This window comes from Xenopus laevis, chromosome 3S (genome assembly GCF_017654675.1).
Source record: "Xenopus laevis strain J_2021 chromosome 3S, Xenopus_laevis_v10.1, whole genome shotgun sequence".
NCBI lineage: Eukaryota > Metazoa > Chordata > Amphibia > Anura > Pipidae > Xenopus > Xenopus laevis.
Window position 1 is genome coordinate 28,889,680 of NC_054376.1, and position 23,798 is coordinate 28,913,477.

General features: G+C 41.3%; 1 protein-coding gene across 2 annotated transcripts in view; it reads right to left on the reverse strand.

Moving 5' to 3' along the window:
* Positions 1 to 8,155: 8,155 nt before the first annotated feature.
* The window catches only part of LOC108712291 (leucine-rich repeat transmembrane neuronal protein 4), a 387,768-nt gene continuing 372,125 nt past the window's right edge, over positions 8,156 to 23,798 (reverse strand). Inside the window, exon 3 of one of the 2 annotated variants that reach the window (XM_041588149.1) lies at positions 8,156 to 9,163. In XM_041588149.1, coding sequence (XP_041444083.1) covers positions 8,939 to 9,163 — 225 coding nt within the window. In that variant the 3' untranslated portion in view covers positions 8,156 to 8,938. The remainder of the gene's footprint in view (positions 9,164 to 23,798) is intronic. The other variant, XM_041588150.1, reaches the window with a different exon arrangement.

Below are 23,798 nucleotides of genomic sequence, written 5' to 3' on the forward strand. Positions count from 1 at the left end.
CACTAAAATCCGAAGTTGCGCTAGTGTTAATTCGCCAAGTAAAGCGAAGTTACGCTAGCAATGCTTAATTTGCATATGGCGCCAAATTGAAGTTACAATGGAGGTATATGTAGCATCACTACACAAGCCTGGGAAACCTTCAAAACAGTAAATAAAATTGTTATTTTGCCCTACACATGTGCCCACTGTATAGTTAAGGTGCCATGAGTTAGGAAATGTAGGGGGGAAGGAGGGGAGCCCCAAAAAATTTTTCACTCTTTTTCAGCCCATCACCCATAAAAAATGAAAAAACGCCAGCGTTTTTTGGGACTTAGAAAAATGTTTAACTTTTTTTGAAGCAATCCCTATCTACTCTATTGCACTTCGCCTGGTCTGAGGTGGCGAAGGAAGTCTGGCGTAAAAGGTAGCGTTCAGAAAAATCCGCACGTTAGTGAATTTGCATAGTTACGTCTGTTGCGCAAATTCGCCAGGTGTAAGGGTGCGAAGTAACACTATTGAATTTTTATGCCAGCGTCCGTTAGTGAATCGGCGAATTAACGAAAATGCGCAACGCTAGCGAATTAACGCTAGCGTTAGGCACTTCGTCGTTTAGTGAATTTGCCCCATGATGTCTGGTGATTTTAATAGAGTGAGCTCTAATAAATCTTCTAGGCGAAAGGATCATTTATCTGACACCCAACTCTTGAATGAAGACAGAATGAGAGGAGATAGGGATATTGAAGAAGATAAACTTGATTATTTCAGAAACAGTACAGAATTTTAATTGATTACATTTAGAAAGATTCTTATTTCAGTCTGACGAAGTTGATGGTTTACGTGTTAGGATTATTCTGAAGCAGAACACACTGGTATTTATGCTGTCACAAAATATAAATCTGAACTGAAAAATAATCATAACGTGTATTATGAGTTGGTGCAGATTTTCTGAAGGGCAAATTACAACGAAACTTCAGGGTAATTCTAATCCATTGGTGAATGTATCAACTTCTTTGTATTTCTGTTTTGTTTGGATCACAGTTGGGTGGTATGTACTCAAATAATATTATTGAATTAGTGTGATATGCACTACCTGTATTGTGTATTTTTTTTTGGTGTGATATGCACTAGCTGTATTGTGTATTTTTTTGTTGTGATACTGTGTGCACTACTTGTATTGTGTATTTGTGTATAACTTACGGTCTTGTTTGGTAATAACTACTGTTCTCTGTAGTGTGCAAGCCCATTATAGGAAGAGTGTGCCATAGCCATTACCTGTTAGAACAGAACAGTAGGTATGTGCCATATCCATTATAGATATAGGATCCATTATTAAGAAATAATTATCCAGAAAGCTTCGAATTACAGGAAAGGCAATATTTCATAGACCCCATTTTACCGAAATATTTAAAAATTATCTCTTTTTCTGTAATAATAAAACAGTATCTTGTACAGTTCAAAAACTAGCATATTATTAATTCGTATTGGAAGCAAAAACAGCCTATTGGGTTTATTAAATGTTTACATGATGTTTAAATAGACTTAAGGTAGGAAGAGCCAAATTACAGAAAGATCTGTTCTCCAGAAAACCCCAAGTCCTGTGCATTCTGGATAACAAGTTCCATACCTGTACCCATCAAAGCAGAACAGTAGGTATGTGCCGTATCCTTTACCAAGGTGTATGAATATGTTTTACTGTGTGTGCCAGATCCATTATCCACTAGAGGTTAGAATTTGCTTTGTAGCCATTGGGAATGAGAGAGAGTTTTATGTGTATTCAGTAAGGGATCTAAGCAGCTCCTTGCTTCATACAGAGAAATCTATTGCTGCCTAGAACCTTCACATATAATTAATGGATGCAGGATAATTACCTGTGCATTCTGGTGCTTGAGTGTTGTTAATTATCCCAATAAAACAGTGGGATAGCTATGAAGATTTGTGTGCTCTTTTTCCTCGGCACATTTGCTGGCAGAGCTGAAATCAGTATCCATCGCCCCTTTAGGGTCACCCGAGATCCTGTGCCAGGGCTGAGTGCCCACATCTGACAGTTAGTGTAGCAGAGGGCTGTATTACTGCCACTGACATGTTATTAGTAAAGCTCTTTTGCTACTGAAGACACTATGCAGATAGGAGTCATAATATCCTCCCACCGCTTGCTGAGCAGGGGACAGAGAGAGTTATTGCAGTATATTCTACATTGCTCTTCTGGGCCCAGCGCTCTGAAGGTCAGATTCATAATACTGAGATAACTCCTTCAGTCCAGCAGGATGCTTTACTCCAGCGCAGCACTGGTTGCTGCTTTATGGTTATTTTTCAGCCATTAAGTGCCAGGCAGACACACATAGCACAGCTAGACTTTTCTTAGAAAAATCCAATGTAGACCTTTTTAGAACATATCGATGCCTGATATAAATCCCATCTCAGCAGGATATCCCTTCATTTGCTTATTCTGGCACCCAAGGCATTTTACAAGGACATTTAAGTGTTTTAAATAGAATTACACTTTGCTGCTAGATTGTTGCACTATTATGTAAGGATGCTCTGTGTGCTTTGCTTGCCCACTTGGCTTGACGCTGATGCTGACCATGATTATGACACCTGAGATGTATCGCTTTTAAATATGACTTAAAGGGGTTGTTCACCTTTATATTTACTTTTAACAAGATGTAAAGAATGCTTTTCTGATACCATTTGCAATTGGCCTCCATTTTTTTTTTAGAATTTGTGGTTTTTGGTCCATTTAGCTTTTTTGTTCAGTTTGAAATCTCGGCAGCTATCTGGTTGCTAGGTCCAGTTTAACCTACCGATCGGGCAGTGGTTTGAAAGAGGGACAGGAATATGAATAGAGGAGGACTTAAATAGAAATAAAACGAACAATAACAATATTGAAGCCTTTCAGAGCAATGCTTTTTTTTTTTTTTTTTTTGCTTCGGCTGGGTTAAGTGACCCTTATTTAAAAGCTGGGAAGAATCAGAATACGAAATTAAATAATTCAAAAACTGTTAAACTATAAAACCAATTGAAAAGTTGCCAAGAACAGGACATTTTTGTAAAATATTAAAAGTTAATCTGAAGGTGAACCACCCATTTCATAGGGGAATGTAATAAAAGGGGTACGGCAAGGGTCTGCTTTCTTTGGTAGATTGTGCGGCTGGGGATCATGGGTGACCCGTGAGTATGGGTGCCGGGGGATAATTTATCACCTGCCCCCCCCCCCCCCCCCAAAGTTGCACCCCTGGCTTTAGCTCCAGGTTGCTCCTATGGAGATCCACCACTGTCCCCAAAACTGTTGCCCCAAAAAAAGTGTTGTTTGCATTGTGCATATATTATTACTTTGCCGTCTTTGGAGCTAGCAGACTAACCGCCAAGGCTCTTACATGTGGGCATATCTACATGCTATAGTGATAGTACCCATGGAGCTCCACTGGTTTCAACATACAGTAGTGCTATAGGTAGTCACTAGTCAGTACAGTGCAGAATGGGGCCTGTTAACTGTTAACATTCTCATGCAGGTTCGCACTTAGGGTAGAACCATTCATCTGTTTAGGTATGTTTTACTCAGGCAGTTTCCCCTGTATTTGGACACCTAAGTTGTCCTTTGATTCGCCCAGGTAGCTGTGTCCCTTTTCCTAGGTCCATTGCAGTTCAAGGTTTGGCCAGTAGGTGGCAGGTGTTTAAACGTATAAAAGGGAGAACATGGGCTCAGGGCACTCTCTTATTGCATCTCACCTTGCGTTGATGTGGGTACAGGATAGGGTTGCCATCTTTTCTGAAAAAAAATACCAGCCTTCCTATGTTTTTATGTTTTTTCCCTATAAATAACATTGGCATCAAGCAACATTTTTACCAGCTCGGACGGTAAAATACGGGTCAGGTGGCAACCCTAGTACAGGATTGGGTAAGAGTGGTGACAGACCCTGGCTTTAGAAAGTTTATTTAGCCATAGAAGTTTGTGTAATAGTCGCTCTAGGAGTGAAAGTTAGAGGCAGGTGTTTAGTGAGCAGCTTTCTGGCCCCGACAAGGAGAGGAGTTAGGATTAACACCCTTGCGGTGATCAAGCCACAGACAGTTCAGGAGCAGAGAAAGTGCCAGGGAGCAAGATACCCTGTGCGATCCCTAGTGCTGGGGAAAATCACCAAGACAGGCTGCACTATCCCTGAGAGGGATCTACTGGCATATGTTAAAGGGGAACCAAACCCCTTACAGCGCAGTGGAGCTCAGAGGCACCATCTTCCGGCTCTTCGGTCTTCTTCAGGTCTTCTTCCTTCCTTTTGGCAATATCCGTCACTTTCGCAGTTGTCATGAACAGAAAGAATGTTCCAACTGTGCATGCGCAGATATGGCGATCACTTCCCGAAGAAGACTGAAGAGCCGGAAAATGGCGCTGTGAGCTCCGCTGCGCTGAATCTGAATCTAAGGTAAGTACAAGTAATTACAGGAGTTAACACCTAGACTGGGAGTGGAGAAGGGAGGGGGGACTATGTAAGGTAGGGGGTAGGGGTTTTTATTATTAGGGGGTTTAGTTCTCCTTTAAGGGGTGAAGGTTTTCCACTGATTGCTGTGAATGTACTGGAAGATCCATATTGCCTTTTCAATAAAGAAGTTTATCTGTTTTAAGCAACCCCATAACTGCTGTTATTTCCAAGCTGGTTGGTCTGTGCACCAGGAGACACACAGGATTCACCTGAGGGTAAGGTGCTTAAAGGGGCCATTACACACTGCAGGCTAAGGAATTTGGAAATTGTAACTTTAATCTTTCAACAGAACACTGGAACAAAGATGGAGTGGACCCAAGTTGACCCAAGTTCTTATCTGAATAACAAAATCTCTCGGTACAGAGAAAAGTACAGGGGTGTTAGCAAAGCAAAGGAAGCCTGATCTCAGTAACCGGTAATTCCTATTCCTCCGATGTCACCCCAGAGTGATAGGGTGATAGATTTTCTAATAGAGTGCTATTGCATTTTATCCACTTTTCCAGCCGCTCCGCTGATAATCCTTTGGTTATTTTATCATGTTTAATAGTTCTGTTATCAGATTCAGCGGAATTTGTAATAATAATGATAAAGATGTTTAATTTAACCGTGAGTCCTATGGATAAATGTGGGTTGAAAATCATGCATATGGGTATCATTTATTTACAGATGCGAGCCGGCCTCATTTGTATGCTTTACCCAGAATCCCATGCTGAAGCCAGGGCATACAACAAGGCGATGCAAGGTTTGTGATCATAAAGGGTCTTGTGGGCGGGACAGTGATGTCGCACTGGCGGGTCGGTGAGCGGAGCTATGATGTGACGGTTGGTTATTGGCCAATCACAGCATCAATCTTAGGGAATCCTGCCTGGTTTTCCAAATCAGGAAGGCAGTTTTACACCCAGACAGCTATCAGGCTATCTGGGTCAAATCCGGACAGATGGCAACCCTAACCATAGCACTATCTACATCGAATTCCTTTAAAAGAGGTTCCTGAATGTAATGTTTTTTGCTGGTCCTCTAGACGGTTTGGACAAAACGTTGGCCATAACCGGATGCCCTAAAACTCCCAGCATCCCTAGAACAGTCAACAGTGAGAGGTGTTGCCAGAAACATCCAGTTCAACAACATCTGCAAATTACAGAAATGTTATCTCCCATAGACTCAATTTTAATCAAATAATTCACATGTCGAAAATAAATTTCCCTTTTTCATTGTAACTGTAAACTGTACCTTGTACTTGATACCAACTGAGATATAATTAATTGGAGGCAAAACTATCTTATTGGATTTTTATTAATGTTTGAATGTTTTTTTTTGGTAGACTTGAAGTAGGGAGACCCAAATTATGGCTATATCTCTTATCTGGGACATCTCAAGCTCCATGGATGTAATATAATTTTTTGAGACTGCAAATCCACAATCCAGTTTGGAAAGTTCCAGCCATCACTAGGAAAAGCATGATGGGAGCTGTTGTTAAGTTAGGAACCGAGGCATTATTGGCTTTGATTATTCTAACTGTGGTTGCTAATAAGTTACTATAGTGGGACAGTTTTAGGGTAGAAATTTGCCCTTGGACCCCAGGGGAGTCTCCTAGGTTGGGGGTGGGTGGCGAGAATAGATGAAGATAGAAGTTAAGCAAAGAACATATTATATCATGCAACAATTGTTAATATTAACATATTGATCACTGTAGCTGCTTTTCAATCACCCAAACAGATGTAGATCAGCACTAGTCGATGACTTGCAGGTTGGACATCCTTTATTCATGGGGGATTTCCCCTTCCCTCTACGATCCCCGCTCTATTTGCCATGTCTTGCCCCAGGTTACTGATCTTGCGCAGATGAGCACTGTATGCTAGAAATGCTCGGGTTGCTGAGCCCTCCATTCCCATAATGAGCCCATCTATTTCTGAGAGCCCATGGTTTTCTGTACCTGTTACTAACCAGCAGGCACTTTATGGTTCGGCGTTAGCTGCTGCAATAGAATAAACACCACAATAAAAACAGCAGGAACATTTTTGCATTTAAAGATAATTTCATCCTTTTTCCCCTTATTAATATTGCTATTATTACTGTAATGCATTTATAATTAGAGAGTCCATGGATACCTAGGGAATGATAAAGGTTCAGTTACAACTCCCAACGTCTCCAGTCTGCTAAAGAGTAATTGGTTTACTAGCAGTTACAGTTCTGCAACTACTGGAGGCGAAAGGTGGATTGCTAGGTAATAGTTGCTTTTTTGGCAGTAACGTAATTACCCATCTCCAGGCCCGGGTGCATGCTTAGCAACTGCCCCCCCTGACTCGATCCCTGCGTAAAATTCGCATGCGTGCGAACTGCCCGTGAGTAGTGATGGGCGAATTTCTCCTGTTTCGCTTCGCAGAAAAATTTGTGAATTTTGCGGCAAATTCATATATTTTTACGTTGAAGCGAAACGGGAACATTTTTTAAGAAATTCTCCAAAAATTTGTGAAACTTGGCACCCGCGTCAATTTTGGACATGCCTGAGAAAAGTTGCTTGCGTCAATTTTGACATCAGCGTTAAACTTAATGGGCGTCCGAATAATGTTCACGCGTGTCGATTTTGACGCGAACGACGTGTCCTAAATTTTTTGATGCTGAATTTTCACGGGAATATCGCTAATTTATTCACTGGCGCCGACACACGGTAATGTGTCGTCAATTTGAGCCAGCCGAATTTATTCGCCCATCACTATTAACCCCCAGGGGTTTCGAGCCCGGGTGCAGTTACACCCCCCCCACTCCTCGGGTAGTTCCACCACTGCATTTAGGTGTCTTCTGCTGATGAAATGAAGCAGCACCTACACTATTTTCTCAGGGAAAATCTGGAAGCAGCAGTACCAGCATTTTATTGATGTGTACAACTTTAGGAAGCAAATGTCAGTGTCGCACTGGCAATCTTATAGTCAATCTGACAGTTAGGGTCTATTTATTATTGTCTACTCACAGATAGCTATAGCTAGTGCTTTATGTTACAGGTCTTATACAGCTATGGATCCGTTATGCAGAAACCAGTTATCCAGAAAGCTCCGAATTACGAAAAGGCTGTCTCCCATAGACTCCATTATAATGAAATAATCCAAATTTTTAAAAACAATTTCCTTTTTCTTTGTAATAACAAAACAGTATCTTGTACTTGATCCCAACTAAGATATAATTAATCCTTATTGGAAGCAAAACCATCTTTTTGGGTTTATTTAATACTTACGTTATTTTCTAGTAGACAAGCTATGAAGATCCATATTATGGAAAGATGTTATCTGCAAAGCCCCAGGTCCCCGGCATTCTGGATAACAGGTCGCATACCTGTATTGGCATATAGTGGAAAATCCCTCTTCCCTAGGTGTTCTCTTACCTTTTCCAATGTGAGTGGCCAGGGGAGTGGGGGACTTGACTGGGCAGGCAGGGGATGAATGAGGTGCTGGCTGGAGCTGCAGTTTGCTGGACGTCTCCAAAGTTTTTTTGCAGTGGGGCCCGGCATGACTTAATATTATGCTGCTGTAAGATATATTGACCTGGAAACTACAAGAGAATCTTGATGTCTTTGCTCTTTTGCAATATTCATATTGTGTGCCATAGGCAATGTGATTCCCATTCATGTTAACTGGAAGTCTTTGCTAACTGATATAATGACAGCAGATCTTTCACCTCGGAAATCAAACTCTGACATTTTATATCACCCATATTTTCCATCCTTTTTTTTATTGATAAAAACTACACAAAAGCTATAACTGATCATAAGAGAATTAAAAAAAAATTAAAACCAAAACCAAATTATTTTTTTGTTCAGAAAGGGTCAATAAAATCCAATTGAGCTGATGTGGGAATAGAGATCTTAATATTTCTGGGAAAGGTCAGTCTGGGTGGGGAGATACGTGGCCCTTTCTGCAGATCTTGCAAGTTGTAACCCAACATTGTATGGCTTTGGCCGCCAGGAAAGGCCTTTCTCTCAGTGCTGGAACCTGCAGCTGGACACAGGATAGAAAATAAAACCCAGAAAACAGGAAAACAAGAAAGAAGCACTGTTCAAAGAGACCCACTGGGTTATTCAACATGAAACAAGTAGCATTCCCTACCCTAAACCCCACAGTCTCTCCCTTTGGTTCATCTGTATTGGAACCATGCAACGTGTAGAATAGAAAAATCAAATATACAGGCAGATGTCTTCCTCTCTTTTATGCAGCTGGAGGGGATCCAAAATTAGTTTTAGAAATCCCTTGTATCAATATTGTTAGTTATTTTTTAGGGGGATGAGATTATCATTTAAAGCCAAGACCCCTTTTACCAGCTGTTCCCAAATATCCAGTGTTTAAGACATTGTGTTCCTTCAGGAGAAGATCCAAGCAGTGCTCTCCATTTTGAGTCCTGGTTTATGCCGAGAGCACTTATTAGCTACAGGGGCAATCCTGTCCATTATTCTGTGAGTGTCCCATTCCTCTCCCATCCATGAACACATCCGGTGTCCATTATTGGTTTGGTATCCTCTCAATGTATATGGTGGGTGCAGCGGAGCGAGCTATAGTTGAGATGTAGCTCTGGTCTCTGCTGAGCTCTAGGTTGGTGGTCTCTCTCTGATCTAGAGCCATTCCATCGTAGCCCTTATTTACAAGCAGTGACTTGTGTGTCTGGCAATACCCAACCATGGGCTGGTCATAGGTGTAGTATGGTACAGTCTTGATGTGCCGTGGGACCTGCAAGGAGAAGAAAGGAATAGAGAATTAAATAATGCTCAGCTCTGTGGGGATGCTGAAAGAGAAAGAAATTAGAATAAGTGATAAGAATATAAAACTTTTTTGCCATGTGATACTATTTAAGTTATCCTTCAGCAATAACATTGTCCCACATGTGCCTTTCACTATTTCAAGTCCAACTTATCAGTTTGTGAACCTTATAAGCACATTGTCATTCATTCTGCTCCCACCATGTAATCTGAATCATTAGTCATGGCTCAGGAGTTAACCTTTGCGGTTAGGCTTCCTCCATGCTTCTTCCTTCATCCACTGTCAATGATCCTCCCTTTTCTTACCCTAACCCTAACCCCTCAGCTGCCCCTTGCAGTAGCAGGGCCCCCGTCACTGAGCTCCCTCTGTACCACCCTCCCCCCCCCTGCCGGCACGTACCTGCTGAGATCTGGGGAGGGAAGGTCAGAAGCGTCGGCTGTCTAGCGGGTCTGGACCAGTGGGGCCCACGAGGGTGGGGGCCTGCCACTCCCCCCTTCGCCAGCGCGTACCTGCTTCACATATCGCGCCTTCCTGTGTGATCCGGGGAGGGAAGTCAGGAGCACTGGCTGTCTAGCTAGTCTGGGGTTTTTTCCCAGTGTCCCGCCAGCCCAGTCTGAAGCTGCAGAGGATTGAGAAAGGTGCATGGAGGAGGGCTGACCTTGAATATAGGCAGGACCATGGAGGAGGCCTAGCTATAGAGGTAGGAACCCTGACAACCCAGTTTACAAGAAGGATACCAATGTGTGCATAAGATTCACCGAAGAGGTGCATGTGGGACAATGGACATGGCTTTTTATAAATGCAGTAGAGTCAATTCTAATGTAGTTCTTTGACATTGTCTATCTCTCTCTCTGAAGCCTCACTGACAGCACCGAGAGCTACCAGGAGCCAGCTCCATAATGACTGCTATAACCTTTGCTGATATGCATCTGTTTATGAGCTACTGATTGCAGTTCATCAAGTGCAAGAGAAGATCTAGGTCAGGGTCAATCACTTCCAGTTGTTGTAAACTACATTTCCCAGTATCCCAAGTCACCTAATTGTTGATAGAAGTGACTGATGTCCATACATAGACACAAATAGTGCTCAGGCCTAACCTCAATAGTACAAGGCAGTTGTGGGTCAGATATGCACTTTACTGGAACCACAAACAAGCAAAAACAAAGAGCAAATACAGTTCCTGGGGCCCCTGACCAGCTAAATAGAAAGAGGCATTTGGCTAATCCACTATGTCCTTAACTAAAGCCTAACTAAAGAAGTAGGCTAGAAATGTTGTACATTATGTTTTATACCAGCCCAATGTAACCACAGCCCTTTAACAGTAAAGATCTGTGTCTCCAAAGATGCCCCAGTAGCTCCCCATTTTCTTTTCTGCTGATTCACTGCACATGCTCTGTGCTGCTGTCACTTACTGAGCTTATGGACCAACTTACTATATACAGTACACATAGACTATAGATGTCACAATATAAGGCTGATTAGTAATTAATACAGATAATTACTACATGGCAGCTCAGAAACCAGTGCAATCAGAATGTAATAATCAGCCCTGTAGCATCAGCTTATATTACAGACCAACCTCAGTTTCTGCTGGATAATTAGTGACGACCCCTAAGCTTAGCTTCTCAACAGCTGCTCAGAGCCCACTGAGCATGTGAGTGTCACAGACACTTTCCAAGATGGTGACCCCCTGTGACAAGTTTGAAGTCCTGGATCATTGCTGCTATTGAGAAACTGAAACTTTAGGTTGGTGCAATAAGTTCCGTATATAAAATATGGCATTTTTAGGATTTAGTTCTCCTTTTAGTCTCTTGCGTAATACTTATGGCCCCTGTAGTATTCACCCCCCTCATGTCTCCTGTCTGTAACCTGAATGGAAACCCCTTGTGAGCTCTCACAAGTGGGTTTTAGCCAGAAAACACTTAGCTATTAGTGAAGAGCGAATTTATTCGCCTGGCGCGAATTCGCACAATTCAAAAAAAATTGTCGCCGGCGTCCAAAAAAATGGACGCCGGCGGGAAACATGGGCGTCAGTGTCAAAAACGGTCATCGGCGTCAAAAAAATAGACTATTAGCTATACACAATTCATATGAGTTAAAGGTGGCGTAGGGTATTTTTCCAACAATAGGCACCCGGAGAAACGCTATAGGCCTTAGAACCTCATCTAATGTGAAATCCTTAGGTTGGTTGAATGCTGTTCTTGTTGCTCGCATAATGCAAGACACAGTTAAAAACAAAGTTGAAAACAATGGCATCTTACAAGGTAAAACCCAAATGACTCTATAGTGATATAGAATGTGCTGGCAGCAAATGGGCTAATTAAAGCTGATCTTACAGTCCAAAACTGCAGCAGGAGCCTAAGGCTCTGTTGACATAATCACATGCAGACTTAATGGGGCGAATGTCTAATTTGAGAAGCAGACAGTATCTCATTCATTAATCTAATCAACCGTGTCTTGCGGGCATGCTTTGAAATCTCCAAATACCGCGGGGGTCTGTGCATGGATTTACATGGCCAAGTAAATGATCCCTGGTACTGGACCCCACAGCAAATTATTTTTTAGGCCCCCAAAATGTCAAGAGGTTTTACGAGTACTTATTGAAATTGTATATGAATGAAGGCCTCATGGGGCCCCTATACCTCCTGGGCCCCCCTGCAGCTTCAGGGTCTGATTCCTCTATAGTTACGCCCCTGCATGGCAGGCCTTCCGCAATATTTCTTCAAAGGGGCTTTCTGTGTTATTTAACTACAACTTGTGTGCGAGTGAAAGTGTTAATGTTACAGATGTCCCTATAAAATCTCACTCACCATTTAAAGTCATTATTATCATCTTCATCAGCTTTTATTATGCGCCAGCTGCCAGTATCTCCAATAACCTGCTGCCCCTTTCAACATGGCCTCTCTCCCAGCCTAACTGTCACCCGGCAGGACACAAAGTGCCCTCTCACTGGAGAAAAGAAATTGCAAAATGCGCGGCTGCTCTAAGCAGGGGAATTGGATGAACTCGGCATCAACCACTTCCATTCCAGGGTGGCAATTTGCAGAAATCATTTTTCGGCACATTAAATTCAGTAAGATGCGTTATGTATCATTGTGCAACAAAGTCAACAGCTATTTATCTTCAGTTAAACAGGATAGGGGGGTTCTGCTTTGATTCGTTCATCCAGACCCAGCGCCTGTGCAAAGGTTTAGCCAAACTCCGCTTTATTGAACCTTGTATCAAGCAGAAGGGTGCATAGGGTTAAAGTGCAGGACTGGAAAATTTGTTTCCATGGAGTCCGGCGCAAGAGTTAAAATTAAAACTTTACATTGAAAATCTTTAATAAAACTGTTAGTGAACAAAGGAACTGCATTAACAGTCACCCCGGAACCTGGCCGTCATGTCACATCCCGTCTTCCCGGTATATAACTATATTTAAGCTTTTATAGAAATGCAAATGACAGTTCAACGGGAAGCGATTAGGCTGAGCTGCAACTGACAGTGAGTTCTGCCTATTCTTCTAATGATCAGAGTTTGTATGTTATTAACAAGGGTGAATGGATTATGCTTTAATTTTCCTTGATTTCCAGGGGTAAGGGGCCATTTACTATGGGGGTTACTTATCAAAGTCCGAATTTATCTCAATATTTTCTGAAAAAAACTCACGGGTTTTTTTGGTTTATTTATTAATACACTTTCCCGAAAATTTCGTTTGTGAGGAAAAAATGCAAAAGAATGGTGAAAATTTGGATTTTCACGATTTTTTTTTGCGTTTTTTTTTATCTGATTTTCACGTTTTTTCCGGATTTTTCACCCGAAAACTCAAGATTTCTCATGTTTTTTGCCAGGCTAATTCCAAAAACTTCAGGGTATTGCACAAAACTCAGCGCACATTAAAAAATTCATTGGGACTTCTCCCATTGACTTACATGCAACCTCAACAGGTCTGAGATGCCGGATTTTCTGATTCTGACTTTTCCATCCTCGGGGTTTAATAAATTCTGAAAAATTGGTGATTTTTTTTAAAAGTCAGATTTTATAAAAAAAAAAAATCAAGAATTTTTTGGTGATTTCTGCATTTGGAGTTTAGTAAATAAGTGCAGGGCAGGGTGCAAAATGCAGAAAAAAGGGAGCATTTATGACAATGCATGGATTTAAAGGGGTGGTTCACCTTTACGTTGACTTTTGGTATGTTATAGAATGGGCAGTTCTAAGCAACTTTTCAATTGGTCTTCATTATTTATTTTTATCGTTTTCTTATCTTTGCCTCCTTCTTCTTCTGATTCTGTCAGCTTTCAAATGGGGGTGACTGACCCCATCCAAAAAAAAAAACCTCAAATACTCTGTAAAGCTACAGTTTTATTGTTATTGCCACTTTGTATGACTTGTCTTTCCATTCAGGCCCTTTCCTAACAACCCCTTTAACTAGGGTGCAGTGTCGACGGGACACCGGGAAAAAAACGTGTCAGCTACAAAGTGGTTAATTAAACAGAGAGGCAATGGCGTATTTGGGAGTACAGTAGAGCATATTTCACCTGTCTTATCCCACACACTGTCTGACATATATCCCTGCCTGGCTGTGGAAGTCTGAGCTCAATTTATTGCGACAGGAGGAAAATGTAAAGTCCACCACTGTCTATTTAATCTTCCTAAATATGTGTCCTGTGAAGCAGGTGGGAGTCACACTGTAATAAGCTCCTTCTTTAGGATAAAAACCGGAGAGATGGGAGACTATATGGAACATATTAGTACAGAGATGAGTTCTATGCACCTGCCATTCATTGGTTAGAATGGTATAGGTTATCTTGTCTGTGGAGTTCTACTGTATGTACAGGCATGGGACCTGTTATCCAGAATGCTCGAGATCTGGGTTTTTCCTGATAATGTGCCTTCCGTAATTTGGATCTTTATACCTTAAGTCTACTAGAAAATCATGTAAACCTTAAATAAACCCAATAGGCTGTTCTTGTTTCCAATAAGGATCAAACATCTATTCGTTTAGATCAAGTACAAGCGACTGTTTTATTATAACAGAGAAAAAGGAAATCACTTTTTTTTTTTTAAATTTAGATTATTTGAATAAAATGGAGTCTATGGGAGACTTCCTTTGCATAAGTCGGAGCTTTCTGTATAACGAGGTTCTGGATAACCAATCCCATACCTGTATCATCATGCTTTGGTTTATACTTATTTATTCCTTAGTTAATCTGCATTTAATATACTAATAGTCTCATTGCCAGGCATCACTGGACTAATCAGTATGGAAATATGAAGATTAAGACATCTGAGTAGAAGCCCTATGCCCAACAGACAATATACAGTATCTGGGGGGACTCTGTAAGTCTCAGCGGATGAGGGAAGGTGCAGTACAGATCCGTATGGGATATTGAGGGGGGTCAAAGGACAATGCCCGGTGCCTACAGACTTGTATTTATGGCTACAGATTTCCATTTCTAGTGTTCAGTACAGTATATCCTTGAGCTGTACAAACATGATTAACAATCCCTGCAGTGGTCATCACCATCTCCCTGGGCATTCAATTCTCCACCTTTACTGTCCCACAGTTACAGCATTTCTTTCCTTGCAGGTGACATTCTCTTCCCTGCAGTTTCAAGCAATGACCTTGTGTCCTATTTACAGCCCTGGCGTGAAATGTTCCCCTGAGATCTTTGTGGCTCACGTTGAGAAAGCAGCCCATTAACTGACACTCTGTAGGCATAACCCTTTAACTGCCACACTGTACCCATTAACTACCAGTCTATACCCATTAACTGCCACTCAGTAGCTGTTGCCCAATAAGTATCACCCATTAACTGCCACTACGTACCTTTAAACTCTATGGGGCAAATTCACTAAGATTCGTAGTTGCGCCAGGCATAACTTCGCCGCACTTCGCCGCACTTCGCCACACATCGCCAGGCGTAGTTTCGCCAGCGCTTCGCAAATTCACTAAAATCCGAAGTTGCGCTCAGGTGTAGTGTAAGGTTGCGAAGGTGCGCTAGCGTTGATTCGCTAAGCGAAGCGAAGTTACGCTAGCGATGGTTAATTTGCATACGGCGCCAAATTCAAATTGCAATGGAGGAATTCGTAGAATCACTAGAAATGCCTGGGAAACCTTCAAAACATCAAATAAAAATTTTATTTTGCCCTACACATGTGCCCACTGTATAGGTAAATTGCCATGAGTCAGGAAATGTAGGGGGGAAGGAGGGGAGCCCCAAAATTTTTTTCGATCTTTTTCAGCCTATCACCCATAATGTAGAAAACACGCCAGCGGTTTTTGGGACTTAGAAAAAATTTTGACTTTTTTTGAAGCAATCCCTATCTACTCTATTGCGCTTCGCCTGGTCTGAGGTGGCGAAGGAAGTCTAGCGTAAAAGGTAGCGTTCAGTACGCTGCGCGCGTTGGTGAATTTGCGTAGTTACGTCCATAGCGAAAATTCGCCAGGTGTAAGGGTGCGAAGTAACACTAGCGGATTTACGCCAGCATTCGTTAGTGAATTTGCGCAGTAACGAAAATGCCAAACGCTAGCGAAGTAATGCTAGCGTTCGGCGCTTCGGCACTTAGTGAATTTGCCCCATAAGTGTAACCAAAGTGAAAACCCAGTAAACTGCCAGTCTGTAACAAATCTCATTAACAGCCACATCGTATAACCCTTTAACTGTCACAGTGTAAGTATAACACTTTAACTGACGCTCTGAACCTACTGATTGCCACAGTGTAACCCATTAACTGCCATTCTACAAGTATAATCTTTTAACCGCCGCTCTGTACCCATTAACTGCCACAGTATAACCCATTAACTGCCATTCTGCAACTGTCACAGTGTAACTGCCATTCTGCAACTGCCACACAGTACCTATTAACGGCCATTCTGTAACAGTAACTTATACCCTCCCATTCTGTAATCCAGTAACTGTAAGGGTAACCCTTTTGCTCTCATACTCTAACCCAGGGGTCCCCAACCTTTTTTTTACCCGTGAGCCACATTCAAATGTAAAAAGAGTTGGGGAGCAACACAAGCATGAAAAAGTCCCTTGGGTGCCAAATAAGGGCTGTGATTGGCTCGTATGTGGACTGGCAGCCTACAAGAGGCTCTACTTGGCACTATACTTAGTACACTTAGTACTTTTATGCAATTAAAACTCGATTCCAAGCCTGGAATTCAAAAATAAGCACCTGCTTTGAGTACACTAAGAGCAACATCCAAGGGGTTGGAGAGCAACATGTTGCTCACGAGCTACTGGTTGGGGATCACTGCTCTAACCCATTTGCTTCCATTTTGCAATAAGTGATAACTCATTAAGCTGCCGATTTGTTGACCATGGCAATCATTCTGTAAAATAGTTGTCAGTCCGTGAATTAATATAGTAGGTGTAATTACGTGTAGCCAGAACTGCATTGAGGTTTAGGTGGGCAATTTTTGTTGCCCTAGACCAAAGGTCCCCAAAAAAAAAGTTCCTGGGGGTACCAAATAAGGGTTGTGATTGGCTAATTGATAGCCCCTATGTGGACTGGCAGCCTACAGGAGACTCTGTTTGGCAATACCCCTGTTTTTTATGTAACCAAAACTAAGTAAGCACCTGGTTTGAGACCACTGGGATCAATATTTAAGGTGTTGGTCTTGCTCCTGAGTCAATGGTTGGGGATCACTGTCCTAGACTATAAAAAAAGACCCTGTCCAAATGCTGAACCCAGATCAGCCAATCACAATTTTGGGATTTGTTTGTATTGTCAAAGAAGATTGGACAGCATTATGCATATTAAATATGTCCTACAGAATATTATAGGTTGCAAAGCTGGAGTGTTCGTTAACATTTTTACTATGAACTAGCGTGAAGTCCATATTAGAAGTGGAGACCCCTCTACACTACAGGGCAGATTTATCAAGGGTCGAATTGAAAATTCGAATTAGTAATTCAAATTTTTTTTTCAAATTAGAAATTCTAAAATTTGACTAGGGAGTTATTCAAATTCGATCTGAGTCTTTGAAAAAATTTGAATTAGATTTTTGAGATTTATCGAACTCTGAATTTGAATTTGACTATTCGCCACCTAAAACCTGCTGAATTGCTGTTTGAGTCAATGGGAGAGGTCCAGGGATCAATTTGGAGTAGCAGCCTTCATGACATTCGAGTTTTTTAAAAAAAAAACCGAATCGAGTTTTTTTAAATTCAAATCAAATTCGATTTGAGTTTTTGGGTCGATTCAAATCATCCGAGTTTTAAAAATTCGTGTTTTTTTATTTATTTAAAAAAAATTGAATTTTTAAAACTCAGATGATTTGAATAGATATCAATTGGTCAAATTTCGGATTTTTGGGAGTTTAGGGGAGTTTTTAAAAACTCACATGAATTTCGAAATTCGACCTTTGATAAATGTGCCTCTATGTGTTACATAAGAAAAGCACCTTGGTCTCCGTGCATTCTCTTAAGCCCGACGGAATGTGTTCAGGAGTCAAAGGGTCCATTAATTCAATCAATATGCACACAGAGTCCATGTGAAATTACGTAAATGACACAAAGTGCACCAACAAATGAGGAATGGGATTTAGAAAAACCTTTAATGGTGCATTAGACTGCTAATTAACCATGCAAATTCTCTCCTGTGCCTCGTCATGGCCTTGTAAAGATAAATTGTGGACATTATCAGGACAGTCTTTTTTTATTGTATGTACACTATCCCGTGTATTGAAGTATGTAATTACCCGTTTAGAAATATTATACAGCATTAAAGTCTATTTATTTTGTGAATATGTATACGCTGTGCAGACCTGGTCAGTCCCAGTCCAGCAGAGTTAAAAACGGAATGTTTTAATGGCTAGAATGGGGAAGATTTTTATTTTAATCATAATTATTATGTTTTCCTTCAGAGCCAGACTTTATAGATTTGTATAGCTAGGTGGGACACATGCAGATGGAATGATGTTACAGGTAGTGAGGGGCGAATTTATTCGGCAGGCGCCTATTTGCGGCGAATTCCCGCTATTCGTCGGAGACGAATAAATTTGCGAAAATTCGCCAGCATCAAAAACGGATGATGGTGCCGTTTCGTGTATTTTTCGCCGTTTTGAGAATTTCACGGGAAATTCACAAATTTTTCAGTGAAGCAAAACGCCCCAAATTCGCCCATCACTAGTTACAGGAGTTGTTCACCTTTGAGTTAACTTTTAGTGTCTGGAAACCAGTTAACCATAAAAGCTCCAAATTACAGAATGGCCATCTCCCATAGACTGCATTTTATCCAAATGATTTCCTTTTTCTCTGTAATAATAAAACAAAAAGCAAAACTCTACCCTATGGTATAGAAAGTCTTGCTATGCTGATGCTGAATCCACCTTCCTTTAGTCTCAGCAGAAATACTTTTATCACCTGTTACCTGCCTGTTTTGTTTTTTTTTTTAACCCAGAATGCACCTGCCACAATTGTACCTAAAGCAAATGAACGCAAAAGCCGGTGTGTGTGTGTTTGTGAGTTGCCACTAAGATTTGGACCGACGTATCTTTAATGAACGGTGTCCACACGTGCAACATTTGCGTCCATGTTAGCATGGCTTCACTTGTGGCATTCTTACGTAAATTAGCCTTTTAATATTGCCAAATCCTTGCTGTGTCGCCATGTAAACAGAGATCAATTAGCCAACTGTTTATCAGAGTCTACGGCACTGGCACAATGGTCATTTCCAGCCAGCGGAGAAGATTCAGTAAAAGCTCTTCTGGGAGGAAGTTATTACTGTTACTTTTCACATTCTGGATATTAAAATACCTTAGATTTAATACCTCTTCTCCAGCGCTAAATATCTTCTTCTGTGAGGGATTTTGCCTGTATTTTGTGCTTAGATTCCAGCCGTCTGGCCGGTTTTGTCTGTAGATAATACATACGTCCCAGTAGCTTCCAGCATTTGTTTGCCAGAGAAAAAGATGAAAACAAAACACGCACAAAAAAAACCTCTACAGCTGGGGGGAAATAAATTGTCGGCCATAATTGTGTACTGTAATTTTCTCTATTTCAGCAGGGGACCTCTTTGAAAATAGGTGCTGTTTAATATTTCTAAATAGGAATTTAAGGATAATTTTCTGTGCTAACTCATAATCTAACCAGGAGAATAAATTGGTGTGTTCTTTGAGTTCTCTACTTACTCAGCAAAATGAAACTCTCCCCTGTAGAACCACCATAATACTTTTTCTTATTATTTTCTTGGGTAAATAATGAGGGTTTGCTCAGGCCATTATGTATTACTCAAGCATAAATATGGAGTTGCTCTTGCTACATGCTATGTTTAATGCACCCCAGTGCCCTATCCTTGGGACTTTTTAAACCTCCTGTGATGTCAAGGTATGTATGCATCCACAAAGCAGTTTATAATACTGCAGGGCATGGGAGAAGGAGGGCTGTGGTCAAACAGCCTGGGAAGAATGAATTGTTACACAAATCTGAAGCTGCACCTATATGGAAAAACAAAAATTATATCAAACCTAGATCCAGTGAACAGATATAAATAGAATGGAAAGGTATAGCCGCACTTCTAGGGTAATGTAACAGGCACAAAAAAAGTGCCATAGTAACCAATCAAATAATGCTGCCTGCTGATTGGTTGCTTTAGATAACTAGACCAGAAATAACCCCCCTTTCATTTTATTACCCCCTTACAAGTTAAACTGATTGACTACATTTCTTTTTCTGTTTCAAGTGAAAGGCAGCTTGGGTGTAGCACAAATATTTTTAGGGTGTGGCCAAGAGGCAATCTTCCTTGCAACCCCTGCTTCAGAAAGTATTCTTACTTTATTAGCTATGGTTGAACAGCAATATGGTTTGTTTGAAAACAAACTGTACTAGACAGCATAAGGTAACTAGTGGCCAATCACTACTAGACCATGGCAAACAAGGCCCATCTAAATCAAATCTTATAGCTCTTCCCCCAACTACCAAATGACTACAGATCTCAGAAGTCAATGTGAGTCTCTGCCAGCCTTGAGAAAGGACTTCACAAAATCCTGCTAGGGGGAGCAGTGATTTGTTTTTACCTACACATGCTGAGCTGTTTACGATAAAGCCCATCAACTGAGGTGGGGTCACCTACAACAAACACATTTTTTTTTTTTATAATTTTCAACCCTTTCCCACATTTTGCACCTAGAGAGCTCCAGAGCTGGAGTACATTGCATTCATGAGAAGAACGAATGCAGTGCCCCTCATGAATGCAGCACTGCTCCCTGACCTCCCCTACTGGCCCCGATCATGTGAAGACAAAAATGTATGCACGAGGTAGGGGCTGGCAGAGAGGGGTGGCTGGAGCAGGAGGCCAGGGGTAGGGTTGCCACCTGGCCGGTATTTTACCGGCCTGGCCAGTAAAAATGATGCTTGATGCCAATGTTATTAATAGGAAAAAAGGCAAGAATATAGGAAGGCTGGTATTTTTTTCCAGAAGAGGTGGCAACCGTAGCCAGGGGAGGGGTTGTTAGTGCCCCTGACATAGCAACCTCTGTGGGCCTCAGCAGCGCCGGAAAAGTGCCCCTAGGCAGGGCGCCTCTTGTGCCCCCTACCCCCGACGAGCGCATGCTACCCCCGATGTGCAAGTGCACGCTGCCCCCGACGAGCACCACCAATGGACACGCACGCTGCCTCCTACTCCAGCTCACAATGAAAACTCCCCGCTCGGTCCGTTGCTCCCACTTTAACTCCATTCCAGGTGTCCTGCTGGAAATATAAATGCGGCTGGGCAGCATGCTCCCCCTACAAATGTTTCGCCCTAGGCCCAGGCCTTTGTGGCCTTGCCACACATCTGGGACTGGACCCTCCTTAAGGATGGATTGCCTTGCTTATGTGAAGGGTCACCTAAGCTAGATTTTTAACCAGGCAAGAGTTGAGAAGTTCACATATGATCCAGAAACAAGTGCTGAGTAAATGAGCTCTAAGGTGCACAAAATTACATTCTTTTGTGCTCCTGAACTTGCTTTCGGGGCATAGTAAATGAGCGATAATATGCTCTTGCGAGTAATTCCACCTTAATCTTTTAACCTTGCCTAGACCTCTCCTGGGCTATCTTTCTGGAACTTCAAGATGTACTGACTGTTCCTCTTTCCATAGTTCTACTTCCCATTGTTTCCATGTATCACCTTTCAACCACACGACATTCCTTATCATTATCTTAGAAATCATTCATTACAAGGATGCACTTTTTCTTTTACATAGCTGAAGAATAAGAAATCACAAAATAACAGTGGGTACCTGTCCTATTGCTTGCCACATACACAGAGAAGACCAAACAACACATTAGAGCCATTGTTGGAAATAGCAGCCTTCTTTTATACATTGTTCTGCTTTGCTTTTTTGAAAACATGGCTGTCAATTATCATTTTTACCCACTACACGTCCTATATACCAGCCAAGTGACAACCCTAATTACATTTTCTAAGCATCCTTCATTAAAGGGTAAACTGTCAAAGCCCAGAGCATGCCTTCTATTCTGCCGTAAGTCTTTACACAATCCGAATGATCACCCCCCCATTTGCTGATCCCACCACTGAATATTTATTGCCGACTGACTCTCGGCCAAGATCGGGTTAAGAGACAGAAGAGTTCCTTGGCAACTACAAGAAGATGGAGAAGTTTCCATTTTTTGTTCTTATCCAATAATTCTGAATCTATTCATTTATTTCAGTGGAGCTTTTTCAATCTTCTATATAAATCCTTCTATTGGAAATGACAAGATGAAAGGTACCTGAGGATTTCATCTGAAAGTTTAGTTTTGTCCACAGCTAAGAGTGATCAGTTCTTTAATAGCATGAGAAGGCTGCAAGAACATAGCATTATATATAGTGTGTATATACGGTATATATAGATATAGATATATAGATATATATTAGATATATATAAATATAATCTGCACTGGAAATGTTCTATTATTCAACTCTTCCTACAATATGTTATCGTTCTTTGAAGAGACGGTTTTAAAGGCAATAAATTCACAAAATGCTAACTCACCAATATAATTATTAATAAAAAAAAAAGAGAGATGGATAATTTATCAGAGACATGATCAGAATGAGCCCTGCAGGAGGACTGCAAATTATATATCTATTATATAAATATATTTACAATGTATTGAGTAGTTAGTACTATAATCTTTGGGGGTTAGACTATATTTAATAAACACTTGGCCTGCAGGTAAGAATAACGGCAATTTTCTAGCACTATTTAAATAAAGTAACTTCCTAGATACAAGCTTAGGGGGGCGCTAGATACTACACCACCGAACAATTTACTATTTTGTCAATGTTCACTGATATTTGCATTTAAACCAACTGCAGCATTAGTTTCCATCATGACTTCAGTAAGACCCAATGTCAGTCCAATAACTGTCCTCACCCAACAAGAGCTTATGGATGAGTAAAAGAAATTGCACCACTTAAGGAAATACTGGCACTGCAATGTTATGATTTTTTAGGAACATAAACCTGAAAGCCATATAAGGTAAGCAAACCAAGCAGGCATTGAAGAGTATAGCTGGCCATATACATAAAGATCTGCTCATTCGGCAGGCTGATTTGTGCAAAATTGGTTTTCTCAATCGTTTGGCCTCCAGGCAACGATTACATCAAAAATGGAGGCCTATGCAGGAACTTGGGTAGAAGACATCATTATCATGCCAATGTGGGCCTTGTATGGTGGAATTTTCAAATCTGCCTGATAAATATCGATTTTCAGACACTTATTGGTCAAAGAGGCTGGGAGGGCCTGAAGAGGCTGTTTGGCCAACTTTATTTCAAACATTGAAATATCTTCAGACACATACAAGATGGGAACTACGTTGGTGCTGTTCCTGCTCTAGGTAGCATTTATTCTAATGCTATATAATATAACACATATAACAACCTTTTTTAACTTGGATGACTGTATATCTGATGTCTGTGTATAAGCATTAATAAAGCCAATCCAGCAGAGACAGCCTGTCGGAATACCATGCTCATGACAGCCCACAAGTTCAAGCTTCCCAGTCAATCATTGTTTGGAGTTGGAGGGCCACAGGAATGACTTTCCGAACAAAAGAGATGTCAACTGACTCCGTCACCAGGGAGATAATAATCCAGACAGGGTGTTGTCGAGCCATTTGCTGCTCTTTACCATTGAGGTGTGCAGTGGAATAATTATCTCACTGGTGACATGTAGAGAGTTGACGCGTGTGCAGTATGAGTGCTGTGCAATGAACTGGGAATTATAATGTCTCTCCTGGTGTCATTTTCAATGATCAAACAAGAATCCACCCTGTGGTGAACTGATTGAACAGAGCCTTCAAATCCGAGAGCAGCAGTGCAGCTAAATAGAGCAATTTTATCATCATTAATATTCTAACAGAATTAATTTTTTTCCCTTAAAATGATAAAGTGCTGTGGTGGTTTAAGGACAATGGCGCAGTTTGATTATACCCTTTCATAGACCACCTTTCATAGACCACCATGGGAATCTTGCCGACTTTGCCAGTACAGTTGTGGGCAATTTCAACCCTAATTTGCATATGCAAATTAGAATTCGGATTCAGTTCGGCCCGGGCAGAAGGATTCGGCCGAATTCAAATGGTGGGTGATTGTATTCATCATTCATCTCCTTATACAAGCTCTCCTAAT